This window comes from Caretta caretta, chromosome 2 (genome assembly GCF_965140235.1).
Source record: "Caretta caretta isolate rCarCar2 chromosome 2, rCarCar1.hap1, whole genome shotgun sequence".
In the NCBI taxonomy this organism is placed as follows: domain Eukaryota; kingdom Metazoa; phylum Chordata; order Testudines; family Cheloniidae; genus Caretta; species Caretta caretta.
The window spans coordinates 87751039-87776193 of record NC_134207.1 but is presented as its reverse complement, the minus strand read 5'-3'; the positions used below and the strand labels follow the sequence as shown (position 1 = coordinate 87776193).

The 25155-nt window shown below is 41.4% G+C and overlaps 1 protein-coding gene across 4 annotated transcripts in view; it reads left to right on the top strand.

Annotated features, from left to right (window-relative positions):
• Positions 1-25155, top strand: part of LAMA1 (laminin subunit alpha 1) — a 157215-nt gene that overhangs the window by 97811 nt on the left and 34249 nt on the right. For all 4 annotated transcript variants that reach the window (XM_048840308.2, XM_048840309.2, XM_075125308.1 and 1 more), the window contains 15 exons: positions 692-812; positions 935-1072; positions 3174-3295; positions 4587-4673; positions 4956-5149; positions 5706-5848; positions 11962-12060; positions 13169-13280; positions 13452-13614; positions 18307-18517; positions 18761-18877; positions 18963-19126; positions 20289-20427; positions 21925-22018; positions 22562-22678. In XM_048840308.2, the coding sequence (XP_048696265.2) occupies positions 692-812; positions 935-1072; positions 3174-3295; positions 4587-4673; positions 4956-5149; positions 5706-5848; positions 11962-12060; positions 13169-13280; positions 13452-13614; positions 18307-18517; positions 18761-18877; positions 18963-19126; positions 20289-20427; positions 21925-22018; positions 22562-22678 (2021 nt within the window). The remainder of the gene's footprint in view (positions 1-691; positions 813-934; positions 1073-3173; positions 3296-4586; positions 4674-4955; positions 5150-5705; positions 5849-11961; positions 12061-13168; positions 13281-13451; positions 13615-18306; positions 18518-18760; positions 18878-18962; positions 19127-20288; positions 20428-21924; positions 22019-22561; positions 22679-25155) is intronic.

The following is a 25155-nucleotide window of genomic DNA, read 5'->3' as shown; positions in this document are numbered from 1 at the left end:
TCATACACCCTGCACCCCTCCTCTGCCCCAGTCCCTTGCCCCGAACCCGTTCCTGCACACTGCACCCCCTCCTGCACCCCAACCCCCTGCCCTGGCCCTGCATACAATTTCCCCACCCAGAGGTGGTCCTTGGCCCAAAAAGTTTGCCCATCGCTATCCTAAATGAACTGTCTCCCATCTTACTCTTATGGTTATTGACTGACTCACTGCAGTACTGATGCATTGCTATACTTTTAATTTTCAAATGAAAAACAAGCCCTTCCACGAGAAAATAAAACATGAGTTTTATTGAATGTAAAAACGCTGGGCCTGATTGTATGCTGCCCCACTACCAGTGTAAAACACGTCCAAATCAGAATGATAGCATTTTACCCCCCCCCCCTTTGCATTCACTTTGAACTAAAAATGGTAGAGAGATGATATTTTACCACATGCATTTGTCTGCTAGGAAATAAGAGCATACTTAACAGAGATGGGCCCTAACCAAACCCCCGCATCAGTACATTCCTGAATTTTGAAAAAATTTATCTCTGCATCAAAACTCTGTGGCTTTGACGTGCCGAACCAAAATATCTGATCCAAACACCCTTGAACTTTACAAAAGTTTGGATCTGAACTTTATAGCTAGGGTTCAGCTTTATTCACTAATATATTCATGTTCTCTTACTCTTCATCTAAACATGTCCTGTAGAATTGCAAATATCTCAATGGAAATTGCAGTGAAGGCTGAGGAGATGCATTTGGGCAGAGAAACAGCACATCTCATAGAGCAATGTGAGTGTCCTACTGGCTACGCTGGACTCTCATGTCAGGTACGCAGCTGCTTATCAAACAAAGTACCTTTCGGTGTGTCTTTATTTCTGATAAAACATCTTAAAAGATATCCCCATATTTTTTTCTTATTCACTGCTCCACCCCACATCTGCCCATGCAGAGCTGTGCGTCGGGGTACTACAGGGCGAAACATGTAGATCTGAATGTAAAAGAGCCTCGCCAAATGATTGCACCTTGTGTGCCATGTCAGTGCAACAACCACAGTGAGACCTGTAATCTGGAAACAGGAAAGTGCCTGGTACGTACATTTCCATTGCTGTGTTGGTTTTGCCAGAACATCCAACGTCCATAGTCTATCCACTCAGGAAAGAATTTCTAAAGCATATGAGGCTGTGACACTCCAGTGGGATACATACATTTAAAGGTAATAATGGAAAATATCAGAGGACTTGTCTTCACTATGGGGCTAAGTCGACCTAAGTTACGCTACTCCAGCTACGTGGATAATATACCTGCAGTCGATGCAGCTTAGGTTGACTTACCCTGGAGTCTTCACTCTGCTGCGTCGACGGGAGACGCTCTCCGGTTGACTTCCCTTACTCTTCTCGGAGTACTGGGGTCTACCGGAGAGTGCTCTGCTGTCGAATTAGTGGGTCTTCACTAGACCTGCTAAATCGATCCCTGCTGCATCGATTGCAGCAGTGCGATCTACCTGTAGTGAAGACCAGCCCTCAGTAATACTACTTGTTTCCTTCAGTGAAATCACTGAATGTCCTCAAAATTATGAAATTCCTATTATATGTTATTGTCTTGTTTTTTAGTATGTCCCAGACAGTTGTTTACCTATTTTCTCTTTTGCTGCTGAGATTTAAAGGTCCAGTCCTTGGGTCTTGCTGAGCTGAGCATAGGCACCTAAAGGTGGAAGATGAAAAGTAGCAATATACTGGCCCTCACCCCCAAAACTGTACAAGGGGCAGACAGTCTTTTGTAAGAATTATAATTTTCTCTGTTGTGTTTGGTTTTGAAGTAACTTGTGCTTTCTTTTCAAGGCTGGCTTACTTTCTTTGAATTGCATGTTAAATTCACATTTACAAAAAATATTTCCTACAGTCCCTCAGGCTTGTTAGCAGTTCTTGCTTTGCCAGGCCTAACCCAACTCTAAAGCTTGAGTCAGAAAGCACCTTGGGGTTCACCGTCTTTTTAGTCTAAGACCACAAATTATAGGTCCAAAGTTTGTTACTCCAGTAAATGTCAGCCATTCCTACCCTCAACCTCCGGTTGTGTGTACAAGTAACCCTCTTGGAAGATTAATGTTAATTGAGTTTCAGTCAGAAGGAGAAATTAAAAAAAGGCACTCATCTTCTTTCTGAAGCCCAAGCAATTCACTTCTTTAAAACACCTGATCTCCACTGGCCCAAGCAGCAAGATCCCTAAGGCCATTTCTGACCTCTGCTGGTCTCAGACTGAGGGGTATCTTGCATTACTACTGTTCACTAGCCTCAACTAGTCTTCTAGCTAGTCTTTTACTAGACAATGTAGTCCTCCAGCCTCAGAGGATTTTGAATTGTAAAAGTGGGATAGAATAAGTCAGTTAAGTTGCTTGCTAGATCCAGCTCTGTCAAACTCAAGTTGCAGTGGGGGAGGTTTAGGTTGGATATTAGGAAAAACTTTTTCACTAGGAGGGTGGTGAAACACTGGAATGCGTTACCTAAGGAGGTGGTAGAATCTCCTTCCTTAGAAGTTTTTAAGGTCAGGCTTGACAAAGCCCTGGCTGGGATGATTTAATTGGGGATTGGTCCTGCTTTGAGCAGGGGGTTGGACTAGATGACCTCCTGAGGTCCCTTCCAACCCTGATATTCTATGATTCTATGAAATAGAAGGGTTTGTCTAGCATTGCCTAGTAGAAGAAGACACTATATAATTTATAATAATAATATATTTTCTTTGCTATCTAATTATGTATGGACTAATTAAACAGTGGGTGTGCAGGCTTCATTTATGAATATTTTGTCGTTCACAGTTATCATGATTATTGAAACTTTGTTTTAGTTCTAGGTAAGCCAGTTGAATTTTCCATCAGGTGCTCATTTATTTTAATAGCTTTTTTCCCTAGTACCGTCATTTCCTGGCCCTAATTGAATTAATAGTAGTTTATATCAAAAACGTCTGAGGATCAGGAAATAAATTAGGTCAGCATGGTTGGCAGGGCACTGAGGGGAAATAAAGCATGCTTGTGATCGGCTCATTTGTGGAAACACAAAATGATCTTCAGCACAGAAAATGCTGGCTAACGGTGATATTAAAGATGATTAGTAAAGACTGCACCAATTTATTGATTGGAGAGATGATAAAATTCCTGTTGCTGTTTTAAACTGTGTGAATTTCTTGTTGTGTACCAGAACTGCAGAGATAACACAGCTGGTGAGCACTGTAGTGTTTGTGCCCCAGGCTACTATGGGAAAGTAATTGGATCTGTCAATGACTGCTCTCTTTGTGCCTGTCCCAGAACCAACCTGACGAGGTAACCAAACATTCTGAACTCTGATGTGCATTTGATCACTACACTGATGCTTGCTAGCACCCTGACAATAAAGGGACCTGTCTTTATTATATCTCCTTGCTTGCAGGGGTTTGCATGTCATCTATTTTTTTCCTTGTATAGGGCTGAACCTTGTACTTGGGGTTATCCAGCCTCAGAGGATTTTGAATTGTTAAAGTGGGATAGAATAAGTCAGTTAAGTTGCTTGCTAGATCCATGCTCTGTCAAATAGAAGGGTTTGTTGGAGAGGTCTTGTTTCTGACATGCACTAATTTAAGCCTAGTCCCACTTGGTACTTTAAGCTTCTAAATGTGAATGAATGCCTTTTGTATGAGGTTTCACCATTATCTGTTTTACAGAGGGACAATTCATCTTATTTTGAAAGAGAAATTACTGTGTATACACACAAGCTCTTTTTCCAGAAACCTCAAGCTTGAAAGGCAATATGTACGGATGACTGAGCTCAAGCCCGGGACCTAGGAACTACTGAAATCTAATCCTAGTCCTCGTGAGGTGTGAGGCTTTGGCTATGACAATCAACCTCCTACCTCACTTTCCCCACCTGTAAAATGGGCAGGGATAATGGTCCAAAATGACTTAGGATCTGCACATCAATGTGTGCTGGCACAGATCCTGGCAGAAGGCCCACAGTGGCACAGAGTATCCCTTCTTGTTAGGGAGCCTGCAGCATATTATCTCTGCCTAAGAAGAGAGCAGCTAGTGTGGTCTGGCTCAAGAAGACAGGATAGGTACCGATTTAGAGCTTCCCTTTGGTGTCTTTCATCAGCATGGCTCCAATGAAGCCCTGATCACAACTTAAACATGTCTTTCCACAGCAGAACAACTGAGGGAGGATGACAGCAGAAACACTGTCCTCCCTCAAGCAGGGATGAAATTCCTCTGGGGGGACAAGAGGCAAGATTTAAGCAGCTCCATCACGGTGAACTGAGCTTAATATCGGGCTGTTTGAGTGAGCTTCTTTTATATTGAATACATAACACGGGCTTTAACCTTTTAGTGAAGTATATAGGTTGAGACTCTAACGTAGTACACAGTTACCAAAGAGCAATGAATTTATAAATATTTCCAAGATACACAAAGATTTCACAGCACAAACTCTATTACACTACATCACAGTGAATGAACGACACTGCAGCGTACAATATTTTGTGTTTTAAATGTCGTGTTCACCTGGTAAGACTGCAGATGTCTGAACTTGTATGGTCTTGCATTTGGGTTGTATCTGTTATTTAGCAACTCTTTCTTCCTCTAGCTTTAGTCCCACTTGTGTTCTGAAAGATGGTCATGATTTCCACTGCGATGCTTGTCTCACTGGATATGAAGGGCAATACTGTGAAAGGTGAGATACATTTACGCTCCAGGAGATTTTTGACAAGCCCTACACGTGTCTGTACCTTTAATGGAGTACTCAATTTGCATGTGATGCTTTTTTATAAAAAATGGAATTGCTTAGAGTGATTTGTAGATTATTATACATAGACTGATAATTACAAATATATTATGTGCCTCAATCACCTATACATGATCTTAAATCAGCTAGTGATAATGAAAAAGAGAGGGTTTTTTGCTAATAGATTTTAAAATAATTTTCAGTATCCCTTGTCCCCCTTGTCCCTTGTAGGTGTTCTCTAGGTTATTATGGTAATCCTGAAATGCCTGGTGGCAGCTGTCAACAATGTCAATGCAATCCAAGTGGCTCGAGTCACAATAATTGTGATCACATATCTGGACAATGCCTTTGTAAGCAGGGTGTGACAGGACAACTGTGCGATGCATGTGAACCCAGACACATCCTTGTGGAAAACGAATGTGTTTGTAGGTGTTTTTTCTTGTCTCTCACTGGGTTGGTGGTGGTCAGGTGGCATTTGTGTGGGTGTGAAGTGCTTGGTAGTAAAAAAAAGAGAGATCAGGCTTGCACGTTAACCTACTTTTACGCTGAATTACTAATGTAAGGTCAGTTTCTGCCTGACTTTTACATGACTGGTCAGTGGAGCAGAGGGGTGCAAGGAGCCAATGAAATTACAGCAGCATAGAATATGTTTCGTTGGGCCTGATTCTCTCTCCAAAGCAGTATGAATGCATCAACTTCAATGGTATTAGTCTGGATTTACACCAATGTAAGTGAGGGGATCTGACCCCTCAGACTTACACTGGTGTTAAACTGGTGTGGTGGGGGTGGTGTGGTCACAATCAGATGCTATGTTTTTAAAACATACTACAGAATGTACAATATTGCATACTATCAATATTATTTGTAGGCTTTCTTAACACACAAAGTAAATGTATGTTATATGTAAATTAATGTTTCCTTTTCAACGAATGCCTTTTTATCGTAACATTACTCCCTTTTTTTTTAAAATGATTTCTTCAGCTTGCAATGATGACTGCACAGGTGTTTTATTAAATGACTTGGATCACCTTGACAAAGCCATATTTTCGGTAAACTTCACTGGTGTTACCTTTGCACCATATGGGATATTGGCAGATGTGGAGAATGTAACAAAATACCTGAAGGTAAACAATAAATAATGGAAATATTTACTGATACCTTGTAAGCAAAACTTAGGGCTGGTTCTGATCTCACTTACTTTGGGGTAAGTCAGGAGTAACATTCTTAAAGTTAATGGCTTTAGAATGGTGTCTGGTATAAAACTGGTGTACATCAGATCAGAATAGGACCATAAATTTGCCTTCAGAATGTCAAACTTTATTCCCTGAGCCTCCCCAGATGTCTATATAACATTGTACCAGTTTTCTTGTGTCTAATATTTAATAAATTAGAGTATTCAATATATATTATTGTACCACATTACCATGCCCATGTTTCACCTTTATATTTTTAGCCAGATCCTCAGCTGAAGTCTATGGAGCTACATTGATTTACTCCAGCTGAAGACAGGCCATTTGTTTTCAGTAGAACAGGGATAACCTTGAGGGACCTGTACACTACAGGAAAGTAGAAAATCAAGTCATGAACTGGTTTCTCCGTTGGTCCCATTGCTGAAGGTAGTAAGGGACCTGGCAGTGAGTTGTTTCTTTCCCAATGAGCCCTGCTGCTGAAGAGGGTAATATGACCTGCCTGTCCATTACAGAGCTTGCATGGGACACGTTGGCTGCTTGCTTTGCTTATGCTTGCCTGACAGTAATAGGTGCTTTCCTCCGTGACCTATACCAGGAAACAAATACAAGATAGGATTTTTCAGAATGTCAAAAGATTTCAGTCCCAGAACTGCATGTTATTTGGGCTTCCCTTAATCCTCCCCACCATTGAACTGAATATACCAGGGGCTGGCAAACTTTTTGGCCTGAGGGCCGCATCGGGTTTTGGAAATTGTATGGAGGGCCGGTTAGAGGAGGCTGTGCCTCCCCAAACTGCCAGGGTTGGCCCGGCCCGCCCCTTCCCCCCCCCAAGACTCCTGCCCCATCCATCCCCCTCCCGCTCCCTGTCCCCTGATCTCCCCCGGAACCTCCGCCCCTGACTGCCCCCCACCACCCCATCCAACTCCTCCTCTCCTTCCTGACTGCCCCCCCGGAACCCCTGCCCCATCCAACCACCCCTTCTCCCTATCCCCTGACTGCCCCCTGCTGCCCCATCCAATCTCCCTCTACTTCCTGACTGCCCCCCCCGGGACCCCTGCCTTCATTCAAGCCCCCTGTTCCTCGCCCTCTGACTGCCCTGACCCCTATCCACACCCCCTCCCCCTGATCACCCCCCCACTCGAACTCACCCGCCCTCTATCCAACCTCACCACCAGCCAGACTTTGGGAACTACAGACCTCCACCACAAACAGGGCGATTGTTTTAAAGGAAGAATTTGATTGTAAGTAATAGTAATGATGCAGAAAAGAAAACAAGAAGGTTGCTGAGTCAGAAGAATGTAATAGAGATGGGACACCAAAGCCCATGTTTATGGAGTGCACTCATGAAACAACCTGTCTTAAACTTACCTACATATCTAGTCATCTGCTTCCAATCCAATCTCCTACTAGCTTAATAAAGCAATTGTTCTTACTGCACTGCCTGGAGCACTGGTGGCTGGTGGTGCTTCAGCCGCACCGCCTGGCTGGAGCCAGCCATGCACCGCGCAGCACAGAGCACCGGGTCAGGCCAGGCTCTGCAGCTGTGCTGCCCCAGGAGCTCGCAGCCCCGCTGCCCAGAGCATTGTGCCGGCGGTGCAGTGAGCTGAGGCTGCGGGGGAGGGGGAACAGTAAGGGAGGGGCCGGGGGCTAGCCTCCTGGGCCAGGAGCTCAGGGGCTAGGCAGGAGGGTCCTGGGGGCTGGATGTGGCCTGTGGGCCGTAGTTGCCCACCTCTGGAATATACTATCGAACAATTGCTTTATTACATTCTTCTGACTCAGCAACCTTCTTGTTTTCTTTTCTGCGTCATTACTATTACTAGAAATAATATTACCATAATGCCTCGGAGCTCTAGTTGTTGGCCAGTAATCCATTGTGCTAAGCGCTGTGCAAACACAGAACAAAAGACAATCTCTGCCCCACAGAACTTACAATCAAATTCTTCCTTTAAAACAATCGCCCTGTTTGTGGTGGAGGTCTGTAGTTCCCAAAGTCTGGCTGCAGAGATGCTGCCAACAAGCTGTCATGGTAGCCTAAGTTCCTTCTAAGCTGTGTGGCCGTGCAGCAGGCTATCAAGGGCTGCCCAGGCAGGGAGAGGTGCCACTCCCCCGGCCTGGCCCAGCCCAGTCCAGACCTGCCAGAGCTGCCACAGCCAGGGAGAGGCGCCCCTCCCCTGGCCCGGTCCAGCCCAGCCCCACTGGAGCTGCCGCGGCCAGGGAAAGGCGCTTCTTACCCAGCCCCGAGTTGCTGGGGTGAGAGAAGGCTAGGGGGAGTCCTCTCTCCCTGCCGCAGCCCCGGGGCAGCCTGCACCTCAAACCCCTCATCCCCGACCACACCCCAGAGCCTTCCCCTGCAGCTGGAGCCCCTCACCCCCTGCACCCCGATCCTCTACCCCAGCCCTGAGCCCTCTCCTGCACCCTGATCCCCTCATCCCTGGCCCCACCCTAGAGCCCGCACCCCCAGTCAAAGCCCTCACCACCCCACACCCCAACCCTCTGCCCTAGCCCTGAGCCCCTTCCTACGCTCCAATCCCCTCATCCCTGGCCCCATCCCAGAGCCCGTACCCCCCAGCCAGAGCCCACACCTCCCCACACCCCAACCCTTTTCCCCAGCCTTGAGCCCCCTCCCACACTCTGAACCTCTTGGCCCCACCCCCGCCACACATCACCTCCATATTGGTGCACATAACAAAATTCATTCTGCACGTGGACGTAAAAAATTAGAGGGAACACTGATGGTAGCTGGTGCAAAGAATTTTGGGGAACATTTAGGAACAACAATTCTTGCTACACATGACTGAACAGGAACAGATACGCTCTTCTAGAATGGAGGGGTTGGGCTGGGTGGGAAGAAACTTAGCAGCTGAAAAAAAGCACTACAGGACTGACTCTTTGGTGAATTTCTACCATTGCCCTGTCACAGTTCTGGTGTCCCTTGCCTTTGGTGTGGCACTTTTTTTGTGTGTGCAGACTTAACCTGTGCCTAAATGTTTGAGGCTAAATTTTCTCCATGGATCCCTGAAATGTGTGTTAACAGTAAAGAGTTTGAGGCATGAACAGCCTAATCCTCATTAAGGAGAAGCTCAACTGCTCCATCTTAACTCACTTATATTGTATTTCCATCTGTGATACTCCATGTATTCACGTGCTTGGTGCATTACAACTTTGTGAATTCGGTTAAAATATTGTAGGGGCACATTAAAAACTAGGTTCATGTAGCCCGGTCTTTGTCCCTGCACAAAGCCAGTGTAAAAGGCATGCAGATTGCTGGAACAGAATCTTCCGTGCTTCACGGCTGCTAAAATAAGAGTGTGTAGTGAAAAGTACCTACTCAGCAATAACTGTAGTGAGACAAAAAGAAAAGGAGTACTTGTGGCACCTTAGAGACTAACCAATTTATTTGAGCATAAGCTTTCGTGAGCTACAGCTCACTTCATCGGATGCATACTGTGGAAACTGCAGAAGACATTATATACACAGAGACCATGAAACAATACCTCCTCCCACCCCACTCATAGCAGGAGAGTGGGGTGGGAGGAGGTATTGTTTTATGGTCTCTGTGTATATAATGTCTTCTGCAGTTTCCACAGTATGCATCCGATGAAGTGAGCTGTAGCTCACAAAAGCTTATGCTCAAATAAATTGGTTAGTCTCTAAGGTGCCACAAGTACTCCTTTTCTTTTTGCGAATACAGACTAACACGGCTGTTATTCTGAAACCTGTAGTGAGACAAACTCTAAAGTATAAGTAAAACCACATTTTTCTTTGTATTCTGTCATATCTTGACAAATCCATGATAAAGTGAGACTTCTAGTGCTGATGGATGCTGCAAATTAAAATGAAATTGAGTTAGAAGAATAATATTTTCTTTTATAAATGATATCCAGATTGAACACTTAAGGATGTAATTTAATATTTTTATGTGTATGATATTAGAGGATCACTTTGATTCAATTACAGCTTTATGCTTGGTCAGAGATCATCTTACCCTTTCATTTTAATCATGTTGCCATTGTTTTATGTACCAACTCTATAGAAATATTGTACTATTTGAATACTTGTGTAATAATAGAATTAGCTTTTACTTTGTAATTGTTTCTGTATTCTTGTAGGAAAATAATCTCTTTTGGCATATACTTTTAAAACCATATAATATGTTTAGCACTTTACTGCTAAAATGAAAACAGAGTTTTTGTGAAAATAACATCAGCTTCAATTTCGCCTTCAGTGCACATATTTGGCATTTAAGTCAAATGATCTAAACCAGCTGTCACTGCACTGATAACTGAGATGCTCAAGGAATTTCAAAAAAATTGTAAGAAACCTCTATGGAATTTTGGACTCTGGGATAGTTGCCAGGGTTATGGCTATAGTACAGATTGTCATGTTCATGTTGTGCCATAATAATTCCTAACCATTGCTTCTAAAGAAATTATTTGGTAACTTTAGAGAATAAAATGGTAACAACTGCTTACCTTCCCTTTGAGTGATGTCAGACATACCTGTTTCTTTCTCTTTCTGGCTAACCTAAAAATTGCACCCCTTCTGAGATAAACAAAAGTAAATCCAACTGAAAACAAAATTTTAAAAATATCCAGTCTTTTTCAGGTTTCAGAGTAACAGCCGTGTTAGTCACAAGGTCTGTCAATCTTGTCTCCTCTCCATTGTATTGCATCAAAGCCCCTTGTTAGTCCCTTAGAGTCAAAGAGAGGGACCTCTTCCATCCTCCTCCTTCCATATGTGTCAGTTTTGGGACTCTCAACAATGAAGTAGAGACCACCAGCTCTGCTGCTTCTCTTCTTCCAATGCTAAACTTACTCTGCTCTGCCATAGTCCTTAGTTTCTCCTCTCAGGATGTGGATATCTCTGTCTCTCTAGCTAAAATATCACTCCTGTCCCAGTCAGGGGTGAAAGTAACTTAAAGGATTTACCGTTACGCCGGAGTCCTGAGCAGGGGGCATGGCCTCAACTGGAAAGGGGGGGGGCCTTTAAATACCCGGGCCCTTTAAATCAGTTTTAAAGGCCCCGGGGCTCTGGCTGTGCTAGCAGTGGCTAGGAGCCCCGGGCCCTTTAAATAACCCCTGAGCTACCAGCTGCAGAGTTACTTTCACCTCTGGTCCCAGTTGACTTACCTAACCACCAAGCTGGCTGTTTTTAGGCTTCTTCTTGAGCTGTTTCACTAGCTTCTTCAAAAGCTACTGCCAGGATTTCCAAGGGCCTTGCCCTGGAGAAACCCAGAGGTACTGCTTCCGGCCCTTTCCCAGTGAGTAAGTGTCTGTCTGTCTGCTTAGCAAGACTCATAGCAGGTCTTGGTCTTTCCCTAGCCTTTCCCTGTTCTGAGGGGAGGGACACTTTTGTCCCCTGATATGTCTTCCCAGCGTTCCTTGCTATAAGGCTTACTGCTTTCATCAGTTTGGGGAACTATATATTTGAAACCGGAACTGGACCATACTGGCCATACGCTAACTTAAAGAGACATTGAGGTGTTGACTCTCACACCTGTCTAGAAATCCACACTTTGCTCAAGTGTGTATGCCTTTTATATCTTACATCTCTTAATACCTTTTGAGAAGCAATATTTTGTGACACCCTTGTTTGTACTAAATATGAAGGGACAAGGTGGATGTGAGGTAACATCTTTTATTGGATCAACTTCTGTTGGTGAAAGAGACAAGCTTTCGAGCTACAAAGACCTCTTCTTCAGGTCATTTTGTATACATTTACAGTAATTCTAGATATGCAGAGTAAGTTAGCAAACTATACATAGAGAAGTGCCTGTCCTGGAATTCCAGGACTAGTGAACATCCTCAGACTTGGATGGATCCAGAGAACTGGCCCTTAATTTTAAAAATGGCCTACCTTTGTGCACCAGCAATACTTCTGAGCTTAGTTTATGTCGCAGCAGATTCAGGTGTTTAAACGTAAACACCTAAATTGTGCACATAGTTATTTGCATCCACAATTTTCTGCACACAAAAATGGTGGTGACCTCATGAAGGCTGGACTAAAAAGCCCCCAGACCTTAAATGTCAATCCGTTACTCTTTTTAGGAGTCTTTATTGTCTAGAGAGGATCCAATCTATTCACTGGAGATGGCAAAAGAAGGTCTTGTGAATATATCAGGAGGCACAGATCGACTGCACAAAGAGGCAAGTACCCTGCACTTTCATTCCTAGCCAAACAGAGTGATCTTTCGGAACCCCTTATGGAAAAGTTTTATAGAATGTAACAGAGCTGAAGCAACAGGATTCTATAGAAAGGTAATAGGGTTGTATAGAAGTTACTCTAAAAACTATTAAAAATTAATAAAGGATACAACAGGTTTTTGTGCTATTCTGTATAATTCTGTAGCAGAGATCTAATGTTCTCTTAAATTCTACAGAATGATTAAAAATCCTATAGAAGGGTTATAGTTTTTCTGTTAGAAGACTTTTCAGTAAAGTGCTCTTTTTGTATCATGATCCTTCAGTGGTTCATGTTGTAAGAAATGGAAATATTTTCTTTTCATTGGTTTTGACCCAGAAGGCTTATTTAACCTTTTGTCATTGTTGGACACTTTCCAAGAAGTCTTACACTTCAATTTCGCTGTAGTATTTTGTTACAAAATGATTTCAGTGTAAATTGAACAAATTTTAAATAAATGGGCAAATCCTAAAGTCTGTATTAAGTCTTTACACAGGCAAAATTCCCAGTGAAGTAAGACGATTTACTTGAGTAAGATTTTGTCTCCTAAAGAATAAAAATATAGAATAAAAAAGAATAGAAATATCCTTCAGTGGACATATCTGATGTCATTTGTTGACCACATATACCCTCCTAAATCTCTAATTTCATTCAACAGCTGCAGTGGTGACCATATTGCTATAATTACCAGAGATGCCATGTCTTGAAAGTAGTTTTCTTAAGATAGCATTGATGTCAAAGGGAAAAAATGTTAAAGTATTCCTTTTGGGGGTAATAATATTCATTGTGACAACAACTTTGATAACAGTTTTTCACTGATATTTGAGTTTGGGACTGGCAGAATACTTAATGAAGGTGTCTCATCACATCTGCTTGGCAGATACTAGAAATCCACCAAACCAATTTGTTCTGTCTCCTCAAGAACTTCTAATCATTTTCTCATGCAATTCAATGATAACCTTAGAAATGTTTTTCCTTCAGTGGAAAAGCTATCAGAGGGCAATAATCAGTCTTAAAATTGCTTTTTTTAAAAAATGTTTATCATAAACGTTCATTTATTTATTTTTATGCTAGTTAACTAGAATATTGGAGAGAGGATGGCAGCTCAACAATGCAACTCAAAGAACCATGAATGAGAGTCGACATTTGACTGTATTTATTGACACCATGTATACAACCATCAAAGGTAATGTGTCTGATTGTAATCTATGGCCACTTACATTATTGAATTAAAAATGTATTCACTTTGTAAATCTGTGAGAACTGTTTGCAAAGAGAGGGTGTTTATGCTGTTTGGGTAAGGGATTCATCTTATATTGTCTCAGTGAGTTGACTGAATTGTTTCCTTCCCACTTAGTACTTGCTGAAGTGGCCACATCTTTAAATGAGACTCTGGCTCTGAATTTCCAGTTGTCAAACAGTACATCTCAGAGTCTGCAGGAAGATATCTCCACCATGCTGGAAGCAATGCGCAGAAGACATTTCATGCAGCAGGATCAAAATGTCACCACTGTACTAAAGTAAACCTACTGTCTTATTGATATTTCTCTATTCATGGACAATCTATCGTTCATGTAGGGATCTATGAGAGGAAAAAAATGGTCCAGTGTCTCCTTAGTATTGGCAAAATTTTATGAAGCTCTGTCATGAGGGGAAGTGGAAACTGAAATGCCTGGAGTTGGCCATAGTTTAAATAGAGTCTCAATGCACAGTTGGGACCTGATCCAAAGACTCCCATTGATTTCAATGGGCTCCAGACTAGGGTCTTGATGCACATACTATGGAATTGTGTTACAGGGGAAAGTGTCTATTTGCTTTTGAGATAGATTTACTATCTCTGACCAAAGTTCTGCTCCCTCTTCCATAGCTCTGTAGGGCCCCAAATGCAGCATGACTGTTCTGCTGCACTGGAGGGTGCGTGATCAAATCTCTGAAACACATGTAAGAATTCCATAATCTCTAAGCACCACCATTCCCAGTTCCACAGGGGTTCTTCCCACATTCAAGCACAGCAGGATTCTGAGCACAGCCCCGGACAGGGACAGGTTTATATGCCATCGTGCAGCTCCACAGCTCACTGTCCCCTAGTGGGATTACAGCAGAAACAGGGGTTACGGTAGCCTGAGGGCTGTAGTAATTTGTGTGTGTGTGTATGTATGTAGGGACATTTCTTCCCCCAGGCCTCCAGTCAACCTCCTGTTGCAAGCCCATCTGGGGAAGGAAATAGTCTTTTGCTGGTATGGATGCACATGTGGCATATGTTTTGTAGGTGAAACCTCAGCATTTATTTTGAGCATTCAGCTTTTATTCTAAGTCATAACTTTGATTTCACATTGCTTTCTTCTTATTTGTTTCTTCTTGAAGACAGCTTTAGATTCTTTATTGCCAGAGTTGGGAAATCTAACCACCAAATTTTTCAGAATTTGAGTGTGGTTTTCAAAAATGCCCTTTATTGCTTTAACTCTGTTCCCACTGATGTCAATAAGAATTGACCCTGGACTTTAATGGGTACAGAAGTAGACCAGTTTGAAATGCTTTTGAATATCCCACCCTTTGTTTTAAAATATTTTGGATTGGGAAGAATGTTTGTCTATACTTGTCAGGGCTTGTCTAAATGGAGAGTTAGTGCCCGGCAAGCTAGGGTGTAAATATACAGTGCACTAGCGTGTTGTGCATGAACTGTCTGTGTGGACCCTGCTACTGCCCATTAGAAGTTCCCTCGTGGACTTGGACCTACTTCTGTGTATTCCCATTGAATAGTTATATTTTCATATGTTAATGTGAATATAAGAACAAAAGAATGGCCATACTGGGTCAGACCAAAGGTCCATCTGGCCCAGTATCCTGTCTTCCGACAGTGGCCAATGCCAGGTGCCCCAAAGGGAATGAACAGAACAGGTAATCATCAAGTGATCCATCCCCTGTTGCCCATTCCCAGCTTCTGACAAACGGAGGCTAGGAAATCCATCTCTATACATCCTAACCAATAACAACTGATGGGCCTATCTTCCATGAAATTATCTAGTTCTTTTTTGAATCCTGTTATAGTCTTGGCCTTCACAACATTCTCTGGCAAAAATTTCCACAGACTGACTGTGCATTGTATGAAAAAATACTTCCTTTTGCTTGTTTTAAACCTGCTGCCTATTAATTTCATGTGGTGACTTCTTGTTCTTGTGTTTTTATAGACCTCAGTCATATCCCTCCTTCGTTGTCTCTTTTCCAAGCTGAAAAGTCCCAGTCTTATTAATCTCTCCTCACACGGAATCCATTCTATACCCCTAATCATTTTTGTTGCCATTTTCTAAACCTTTTCCAATTCCAATTGTGACAAAGCTCTGTCCTTGCCTCCGTGGGTCCCGCGTTTTCTGGCAGATTTCGCTAACCTCAGAGGCTCACTGTGACCCTGCACATAACCCTTCTCTCTCTAGAGACAAGGGTCACAGTCTACTGAGCCATTTTCATCATAAGCCAGCGAGGGAGGTGAGGAGAAGTTATCGTTCCTTGCATAGTCTCTGTTGTCTCCCAGTCTCAGGATTAATTAAGGATTAATTAATTAAGGATTAATCAGGGGGCAAAGGTGGGGGGGGAAGCCCAGGCCCACCCTCTACTCTGGGCTCCAGCCCAGGGACCCTAATAGTATCAGCTATGGTAGCTGACCTTATAGACACCTTACATGTACAATTCCCTGGGCTACTTCCCCCACAGCAGCTCTCACTTCTTCAAGCTCCACTTCACCCTCCTCCTTCCTTGTCCCTGATATGGTGTGTACTACTCAGCCTCTCCAACAGCGCAACTTCCTCCCACAGTTCCTGACATGCACACCCACCTGACTGGCTGGGAAACTTTTAACTAGTTTCAGCCAGCCCCTGATTGGCATCAGGTGTCCCAATCAACCTAGTCTTATTCCTGTCTTCTGGAAAGTTCTTAATTGGCCCCAGGTGTCTTAATTGACCTGGAGCAGCTGCCATTTCACTTATCCTGGTACCAGGGATTTGTTTAGCCTGGAGCTAATACATCGATCTCCCACTACTTTTCTATAGCCATCTGGCCTTGCCCCGTCACACAATATATATATATATTTTGAGATGGGGCAACCACATCTGTACGCAGTATTCAAGATGTGGGCATACCATGGATTTATATATGTGATCCCCAAATATAGTGTTGCTCACCTGTCTCTCATGCTTGGTCCTGTCTATTAATTTCTGTAAGAGCCAGATGGCCATGAAAATGGACTACAAATAAAACCTGGTTATAGTTATAATGAATTAGGTCTTGGAATAGCTTCCTGGCCTTATGAAAGTGTTTGAGAACACACCATTAAATAACAAAATATTTCTGACTTTTACTGCAGTTTGGGCTGTTAAACAAAGGCATTTGTAAGTTAACTTTTTCAATTGTAGGCTTTCAGCAGAAATTTCTGAAAGTTATCTGATAAGTGTCCTTTCACACACTAAGAAGAGAATTAATAAGATTTATGCTAGCAGCATGAGAGTTTGCTTTACAGAATTTATAATGCTCTAGAGCTACAAATTCAAAGCTAATTTAAATAAGCAGTTGGACAATGCATTTGTCAGGCAGCAGATAGTTACCCCATGGCACTTGGTAAATTTTGTTTATGATGATATATCATTAAACAATATCTAACTTAAGCCTCTCTAAGGGCTTGTCTACATTACCCGCTGGATCAATGGGCAGAGATCGATCCAGCAGGGGTAGTCTAGACACGATAAATCAACCGCCAAGCGCTTTCCCGTCAACTCTGGTACTCCACCAGGTTAAGAGGCGCAGGCGGAGTCGACAAAAGAGCGTCAGCTGTCGACTTACTGCAGTGAAGACACCACATTAAGTAGATCTAACTACTTTGACAGCTACGTTATTCAGATAGCTGAAGTTGCGTAACTTAGATTGATTTCCCCTCCTGCCCCCCTCCAGTGTAGACCAGGCCTGAATTTACTACATAAGACAAAATTCCTGAACTACAGTATAACCTTTTTACGGTACACTCAAGTGTTGGGGGAATACTGCCTTGTAAAATACTGCATTGTAGCTTCATTCTACCAGTTCCTGTATTTTGTTATAATTTGAAACAACGATTTTTGAGGGTATGGACCGTGGATCAGTAGTATGAAAATATAAATGCATATCCATATCTAGTATTAGTAGGAAAGAGTCAGTGTATTTCTTCTTTTGTTTGTGATAACACTGTAAACCAGGCTTGGTTTGCTATAATTGGAAATGTACAAACAGTTGAAAGCAGATTAAAGGATAAAACTGTGAATCAGAATTATTTGTGTATGTGTCATAGCAGGGACTACACTGTGCATCTTACATAGGAATTGCCATTCAGGATCACACCAATTTAGGTTCAGTATCCTCCCTTTGATAGTGGGCAGTATCAAATGCTTCTGGGTAAAGTACAAAAATCCCAGTAATGGATTATCATGGAATAACTGCAAGCAGTTAGCTGTTGGCTAATTCCCTGGGTCTGGGCTGTAGTTCCAAAATCACACCTAGCACCATTTTTTGAAGATAGGCACAATACTTACTTCCCTCCAGTGGGATAGCTGATTTTCATAAGAGATTGCATTTTTTTTATTATTATTATTATTATTATTTTTGTTTTTTTAGCAGTTCAGCCACTTTATTTTTAAATTCCTTCAGAACCCTGGGATGTATCCATTCTGTCACGGTGATTTGTTGCTGCTCAGATTATCAGTATGTTCCAGTGCCGCCTCCTATACCATGGCATGATGATCCTAGATTAAAAATGTTTAAACTGCAAATGTCTGAGGTAGGACATGGAACCTTTCCAGATGCATGAAATCCATGCAGGCCTTCAAATCAGAGGTATCCCAAATGGAGCTTTTGAACCAAATGCAGTCCAAAGGGTCCTCAGAAGTGGCTTACTGTACTCATTTCTCTGTAACTACAGGGCAAGGACTAAGCTGATAAGCCACAAGGTTGTATTGTTTGCAAACGCAAACCAGTAATTTCTCGTCTTCTATCAGTGGTGAGACAAGTATAATAAATATTATGGTTGTAAGTATTGTTGATGAAAAAAATTGGTATAAGGTTATGTGCAAGCTAGTTGCAATTGTTAGTGTTGCAAAGTTTGGGTAATCCTGTTTTCAGTTCTTCCTTCCTTAAGAAAATACACCTAAATTTCTCTTCCTACATTTATTTACTATTTGCTCTCTGTTTATCAGCACTGCAGAGAGGTTGCTGTTACGGGTTCAGAAAGAGTATCTCAAACCCCAGCAGGAACTTGCAGAACTAAAAAAAGCTGCAAGCCATCTCTTAACAAACCACAACATCAGACTACAAGAAGCCCAGGACCTGGTGAATGAGGCTTGTACTAACACCAATGAAACCAACCGTCTGCTTTTTCTTATCTACAGCAACCTGGCAGAGTTAAATGTAAGACTGGAGATTCCGCATTGTTGTGTAATAAGTATCAGATACATAACGTGTTTTAAATACCTCACTTTTCACACTGAAATGAATCCATAGACTTTTACAAATATTAATATTTGTAATATTCAAGTACATCAAATAGAAACAATGCAATGTGTTCAAAGCGGGAAGGGTTAAGTAGTAGATGAGTTCATCTGCACCAGCTGACATTACAGAGTACCATAAAACAATTGATTTATGCTACAGGATAAAAAGCTAAACATACAAGAAAACAAGGACCTTTCCATCATGCTAATTAAAGAGGGGAAAGTGTTGATGGATGTTGCTGCTGCCCTTGCCACAGATGTAAAGAACTCTACGTCAGTAAGTTACTAAATTGTCTAACATTCATTTGATATAGTGAATTGCATTTTGATTAATTGATAAAGGAAATAATTTCAATGTTTAGAATCTAGAGATCCATCGAGATGGACTGGACCTCTGGAATGCCAAACTAAGGCATCATGTAGATGACCTGGTCATGCAGATGTCCACGAGGGGAGCACTTGATCTAGTCTACAGAGCAGAGGATCATGCAGCTGAATGTCAAAAACTTGCAGAAGCGCTAGACAGGTGAGCGCACCAAGATATATGAACTCAATAGATGCTTCATCTAATTTACTGCCAGATTTAATTTAAATAGATAATAGGTTAGTCCGCTAAGGGAGCAGGTCATTTTTTTAATTTAAAACTGCAATAAATTTAATTACTTTTACTTTTCATGAAGTGAATGGTATTTTTATTAATGATGCAGAATAGGTTGATTTAGTCTTACAATTCACATGAATGATCATTTGTGAAGTGATTAGTTTTTAAGTTAATAAATGTTCAGTGAATACCATGTGATCTAGCTTCTTTATATATCAGTCAGTGGTGAAAAATACTCAAATGTTTAAGAAAGAAAAATTACTTTTATCATGAAAAGGTTATGTCCATTATATAAATACTTCTTTGTCAACACATTCAAGAACTCCATCAAAAAACTATGATGATTGTTAGGCTTCCCATCTCATAGCATCATAATCCTCAGAAATGGGCAGGTTACACTTTCAAGGTTACATATAGAAGCACTTTTAAAAACTTCCTTATATTCTCAGAGCTCATCCAATACCAACACCAAGAGTTATTAGCTGGAAAGACATTCTGATTATTGATATGAAAATAAAGACACCAGACATCCCCATTTTCTTCTACGGTTCTCACAGCCCTACCTTTTAAAACTAGCACATAAGTTTTTAAAGTGAAGCCTGATCACAAAGTACAAGTGTATTGTAAGCCTGAAAGCAGAGAATTGTGCTTGTAGCTAAAACTTGTACAACTCTATTGGCTTCAGTGTGTCTGCACAACTGTAAGCAGGGAGAATTTGACCTAGAATATCTTTCAGTTCTATCCTGAAATCTATGTTGCTGTACACTGAATCTGTAATCCCCTCTTTCTGTTTTGTTTTTGTTTAGTGTGTGTAATTTGCTTTTCTTTAACGGAAACTAGTACATTTGATCATAAGGTTTTAAAAATGCAAAACGCACTAAAGACAAAGAGTAAAAAACAAGCAAACCCTGAAGTAGGCCAGAACTTCAGCCAGAAAAAATCAAGTGAAACACATTGTGTAATTTGCTCATCTCTCAAAATGCCTTATGTATTCTGAAAACATGTACACATGATAACTCAAAACCTGGAAACATGCTGCCTGGTTAAGACACTTGCGTAAAGGATGGATAATATTTTTCTACTGCAGTGGTCTCTCAAATGTAAGAAATGTATCTCTGAATGCAACAAATGCTGTCCATGCCCACTCCAGTATTACAAATCTGATTGAAAGAACAGAAAATCTGGCAGATGATGCTTCTAGAGTTATAACTAACCCCTTGGACTCAGTAAGTATCCATGTTGGGATTTTAAGTTACCTTCTGCTTCTGATTCTTTTTTGAATACCTGTTTATATGCTGCTACCTCCCTGCAACCATTGAAATCTGTTTCCTTGTTTGACACTTCTGAAGCAGCCAGTCTCACCAACTCTCACACACCCTACTCTGAGTCATCTCCATGGATGCCACCCTCAGCCTCTCCCTCTGTACTCTTCCCACTCCTCTTCCACTTTAGAACAGTGCTGTACTGGATATTCTTTCCCTCCATGTATCCATCATCAGTCATTACTCTAACTCATCTTCCTGCCTAACACCTGACTCTCTTCCTCTTATCACAGCTTCCTACTCTTATCTTTTGATTACTTCAGCTTCAGGGCTCTGATGTCTGAGTTGCCGATCTCCTCCCCTCTTCTCCTTGCATGACCTTCATTTCTGGACCAGCTCCCCATTCACTCCCACTAACTTCACTAAACTCTGCTCCCGGTCCAATCTCTCAATATCAGGATTCTCTCTCTCTCTCTTCTTTTCTCTCTTCAAACACCAGCTTATTTAATTCAGCATCACCCACTAGTCCCATACCTCCTTGCCTTTCTCAGATTTGCAGCCCTCAAATACCCATCACTTCTCTACTTCAGTCAGTCCTTCCCTCAGCCCTTTTTTTTTTCTTACCTCCACTGATGCATTTGTTGATTTCCCCTGGTTCAGCCTCTTGTCCAACCCTGACCCCTTTGCCCAGCTCTGCCATCTCAAAGTTTATTCCACATTTAGAAAAAGCATAGCACATTGTGAGCACTGCTGGAAACAAGTAAATAATGTTCATCATGCTGAGATTCATTATAATATCTGATTAATTCTTTTTGTATTATTATTATGACATAAGTTGTTGCCTTCTATAGTCAGTTTGTGAAATTGGATTTTCTATTCACTCTTAGACAAATAATATATTTTAAAAAGCAATAGAACATAAAGTGAATGAGTCATTTTCTCCATTCTCTGAGAATAATTAGGATTTCTTCTAAGGGGGGACTGGAACACATGACTTATGAGGAGAGGCTGAGGGAACTGGGATTGTTTAGTCTACAGAAGAGAAGAATGAGGGAGGATTTGATAGCTGCTTTCAACTACCTGAAAGGTGGTTCCAAAGAGGATGGATCTAGACTATTCTCAGTGGTAGCGGATGACAGGACAAGGTGTAATGGTCTCAAGTTGCAGTGGGGGAGATTTAGGTTGGATATTAGGAAAAACTTTTTCACTAGGAGGGTGGTGAAACACTGGAATTTGTTACCTAGGGAGGTGGTGGAATCTCCTTCCTTACAAGTTTTTAAGGTCAGGCTTGACAAAGCCATGGCTGGGATGATTTAATTGGGGATCGGTCCTGCTTTGCGCAGGGGGTTGGACTAGATGACCTCCTGAGGTCCCTTCCAACCCTGATATTCTATGATTCTATGATTCTTTCAGTTGAACCTATTCTCTTCACATATAGTAAATGTTGTTTGGTTTTTTCAGCCAGAGGAATCTCTTGATTCTCTTGGGAAAGAAGCTTTACAGCTTAGTTCTAAATTTCTAAATGAAACAAAAAATCTGAAGAGGAAAAATGAAGGTCAGTTTCATAAATTGTACAATTTTAATGGTATTTGATAGAATTATTCCTGTACTGTTAACAAAGTTATAAATTTTTTTAAATGAACGTAAGTTAAAGTTAAACATTTTATATAGTCAGGTATATACAGTAAAAGACTAAAACAATGCATCACAGATACATTTAGTTATTGTTCTATTGTGCTGGCAAATGAAGAAAGTAATTTTCCTTTGCAATTATTTAAAGTCAACCTTCTCTTCCCTACATCTCTTCTCCCACCAAAACTGATTGACCTGACCAAGAAGGACAATTCTGAGTGAATCCTCACGGACTTGTGATAGAGTAACTGAGGATATGATCAACATGCAGTGTGAAGCATATACCATACTCATATTGCACTTCTGTGCATTTGCTGAAATATCTGTTCTGTTTAAGAAAACAAAAAAGCTCCCTTGGATCAATTATTGAATTTATTAAATATTTTTAAATTTTAGGGTTAGTCTGGACTGTATGATCCTAACGTTTGTATGTGCATAGAACAATCACAGCTATTTATTCCAACAGGCCTTGTGTCTAGATTGAATGGATTGAAAAAAAAAGTGGAAAAGATTCAGGAGAGTGCTCATAAAATTACTAACCAGCTTAATGATTCATGGCTGGCACTGCGAGCATTGCCTAATGGTAAGTAAAATTTATCTTGACATACATGTCCTTAATTCAACGCCATCTGATACAAACACAATACAGTCCTTCCTGAAGTCCGGTAGAGCAGCCTAGCAATAAATCAGACTGGAGGCTGATTTAGCCTCTTGCCTTAACAGGAATTTGAATTAGATGTTTTCCATTTGTTTAATTAACATGGAAAACAGTGAAACTGCATTGTGATGTAAAGATTATAGCCTGATTCTCCTCTCACACAGGTGTAAATAAGGAGTAACTCTGAAGGCAACAGAACTATATTGGTGCAAAACTATACTGTGTCAAAAAGAGAATCGGGTCCTAAAATTCTTAATCGGCTTTAAATGGAAAAAACTGTACTGGAGATTAATTTTTTTTTCTTTCCCACAACAACAGTCTGTTTGAAAAATCAGCTGCACTGCACCATCTATCTTAACTGTTAAATCTAAATGTTTTTGACAATATAAATGCTGGACTCATTTAACTTTAAAGGTCCCTTGCTCTCTTACTTTCCATGTTGTTCAAAGGCCATTCAAGAATTATAATTTTTTTTTAAAATGGTCAATATTTTCAACTAAGAACAACCCCAAAGTTCATAGAAGCTCACAGGTAGAATTGAAAATGAAATAAAATAAAATAAAATATGATACTTCTCCTAATGTTTCTTCAGTTATGGGAATTATCTGTAAGGCTTCCAGAGCTGGTGCCAGATTTGCACTGTTTGTCAAGATTTAGAGCACTATTTTTTCTCTCAGGCTTTAAAACATCCCGTTTCACAATACGGGATCTTAAACTGCATCGAAATGCAACACTAATGAAAATAAAAAGCTATGTTTAAATGGTAGGGTTGAGTTACTAATTGACACAAGAACATAAGCGTGACCACACTGGGTCAAACCAATGGGCCATCTTGCCCAGTATCCTGTCTTCTGAGAGTTGCTAGTGCCACCTTTTTCAGAGGGAATGAACAGAACAGAACAATTTCAAGTGATCCATCCCTTGCAATCCTATTCCATCTTCTGGCAGTCCGCGGTTTAGGGACACCCAGAGCATGGAGTTGCATCCCTGACTATGGCTAATAGCCATTAATGGACTTATCTTCCATAAAGTTATCCAATTCTTCTTTGAACCCAGTTATACTTTTGGCCTTCACAAAATCTCTTTTCTAAGATGAACAGTCCCAGTCTTTTTAATCTCTCATATGGAAGCTGTTCCGTACTCCTAATCATTTTTTTTTTTTTTGCCCTTCTCCATACCTTTTCCAGTTCTAATATATATTTTTTGAGAGGGTTGACCAGAACTTTATGCATATTCAAGGTGTAGTAATACCATGGATTTATATAATGGAATTACAATATTTTCTGTCATTTTATATGTCCCTTTCCTAATGGTTCCTAACATTCTGTTAGCTTTTTGATTGCTGCTGTACAATGAGCTGATATTTTCAGAGAACTATCCAAAATGATTCCAAGATCCCTTCCTTGAGTGGTAACAACTTATTTAGACCCCATCATTTTGTATTTATATCTGGGATTATGTTTTCCAATGTGCATTGCTTTGCACTTGTCAACACCAAATTTCATCTGCTATTTTGTTGCCCAGTCACCCAATTGAGTGAGATCCCTTTGTAACTCTTCACGGTCAGCTTTGGATTTAACTATCCTCACTGTTCACCCCCTTTTCCAGATCATTTATGAATATGTTGAACAGCACAGGTCCCAGTACAGATCTTTGGGGGAACCCTGCTATTTCCCTCTCTACATTGTGAAAATAGACTGTCTACTCCAACTCTTTGTTTCCTATCTTTTAACCAACTATTCATCCATCAGAGGACTTTTCCTCTTACCCCAGACTGCTTACTTTGCTTAAGAGCCTTTAGTGTGGGACCTTGTCAAAAGCTTTCTGAAAGTTCAAGTACATTGTATCAACTGGATTACCCTTGTCCACTGCATAGAGAGAATCCCTGCTACAGGCATAGAGGTGACACAGCTGCCTATTATGTCAGCTTCTACCCCAGCCCTGGCATGAAGGGGAGAAAGGCATGCTGGAGATGGGTGGTGAAGCTGGGCTCCACTCCGTCTGATTTGCCATTGGTGTAAGTTACACCAGTCAGAAGCAGAAATTAAGAGTAGGGTTTCTCCAGGGCTTGATGGCCCAGGATGAGAGATCCGGAAGCGTTTCTCTGTGGCTGCATCCATCCACTACTTCTGAGCATAGCAGAGATGTAATGGAGAATCAAGCTGTTTTAAAAGCAATGAGCATGGGGTTCTGATCTGAACAGTTACCATCTAGATCAAACCTTTGAAAAGCTGGTGCTTGGATCCTACATAATAGAGAGATAACCTTGTGATGGGTTCCTGCCCGGGTGCCACCTGGAACTGAGGTACCACTGAGCTCTCTGACCCACCAGCCTGGGCTCCCTCTCCACAGCTGTGTTGCTGTGACAAGCTGCAGAGCCACCCCTGGTCCTACACCTCCAC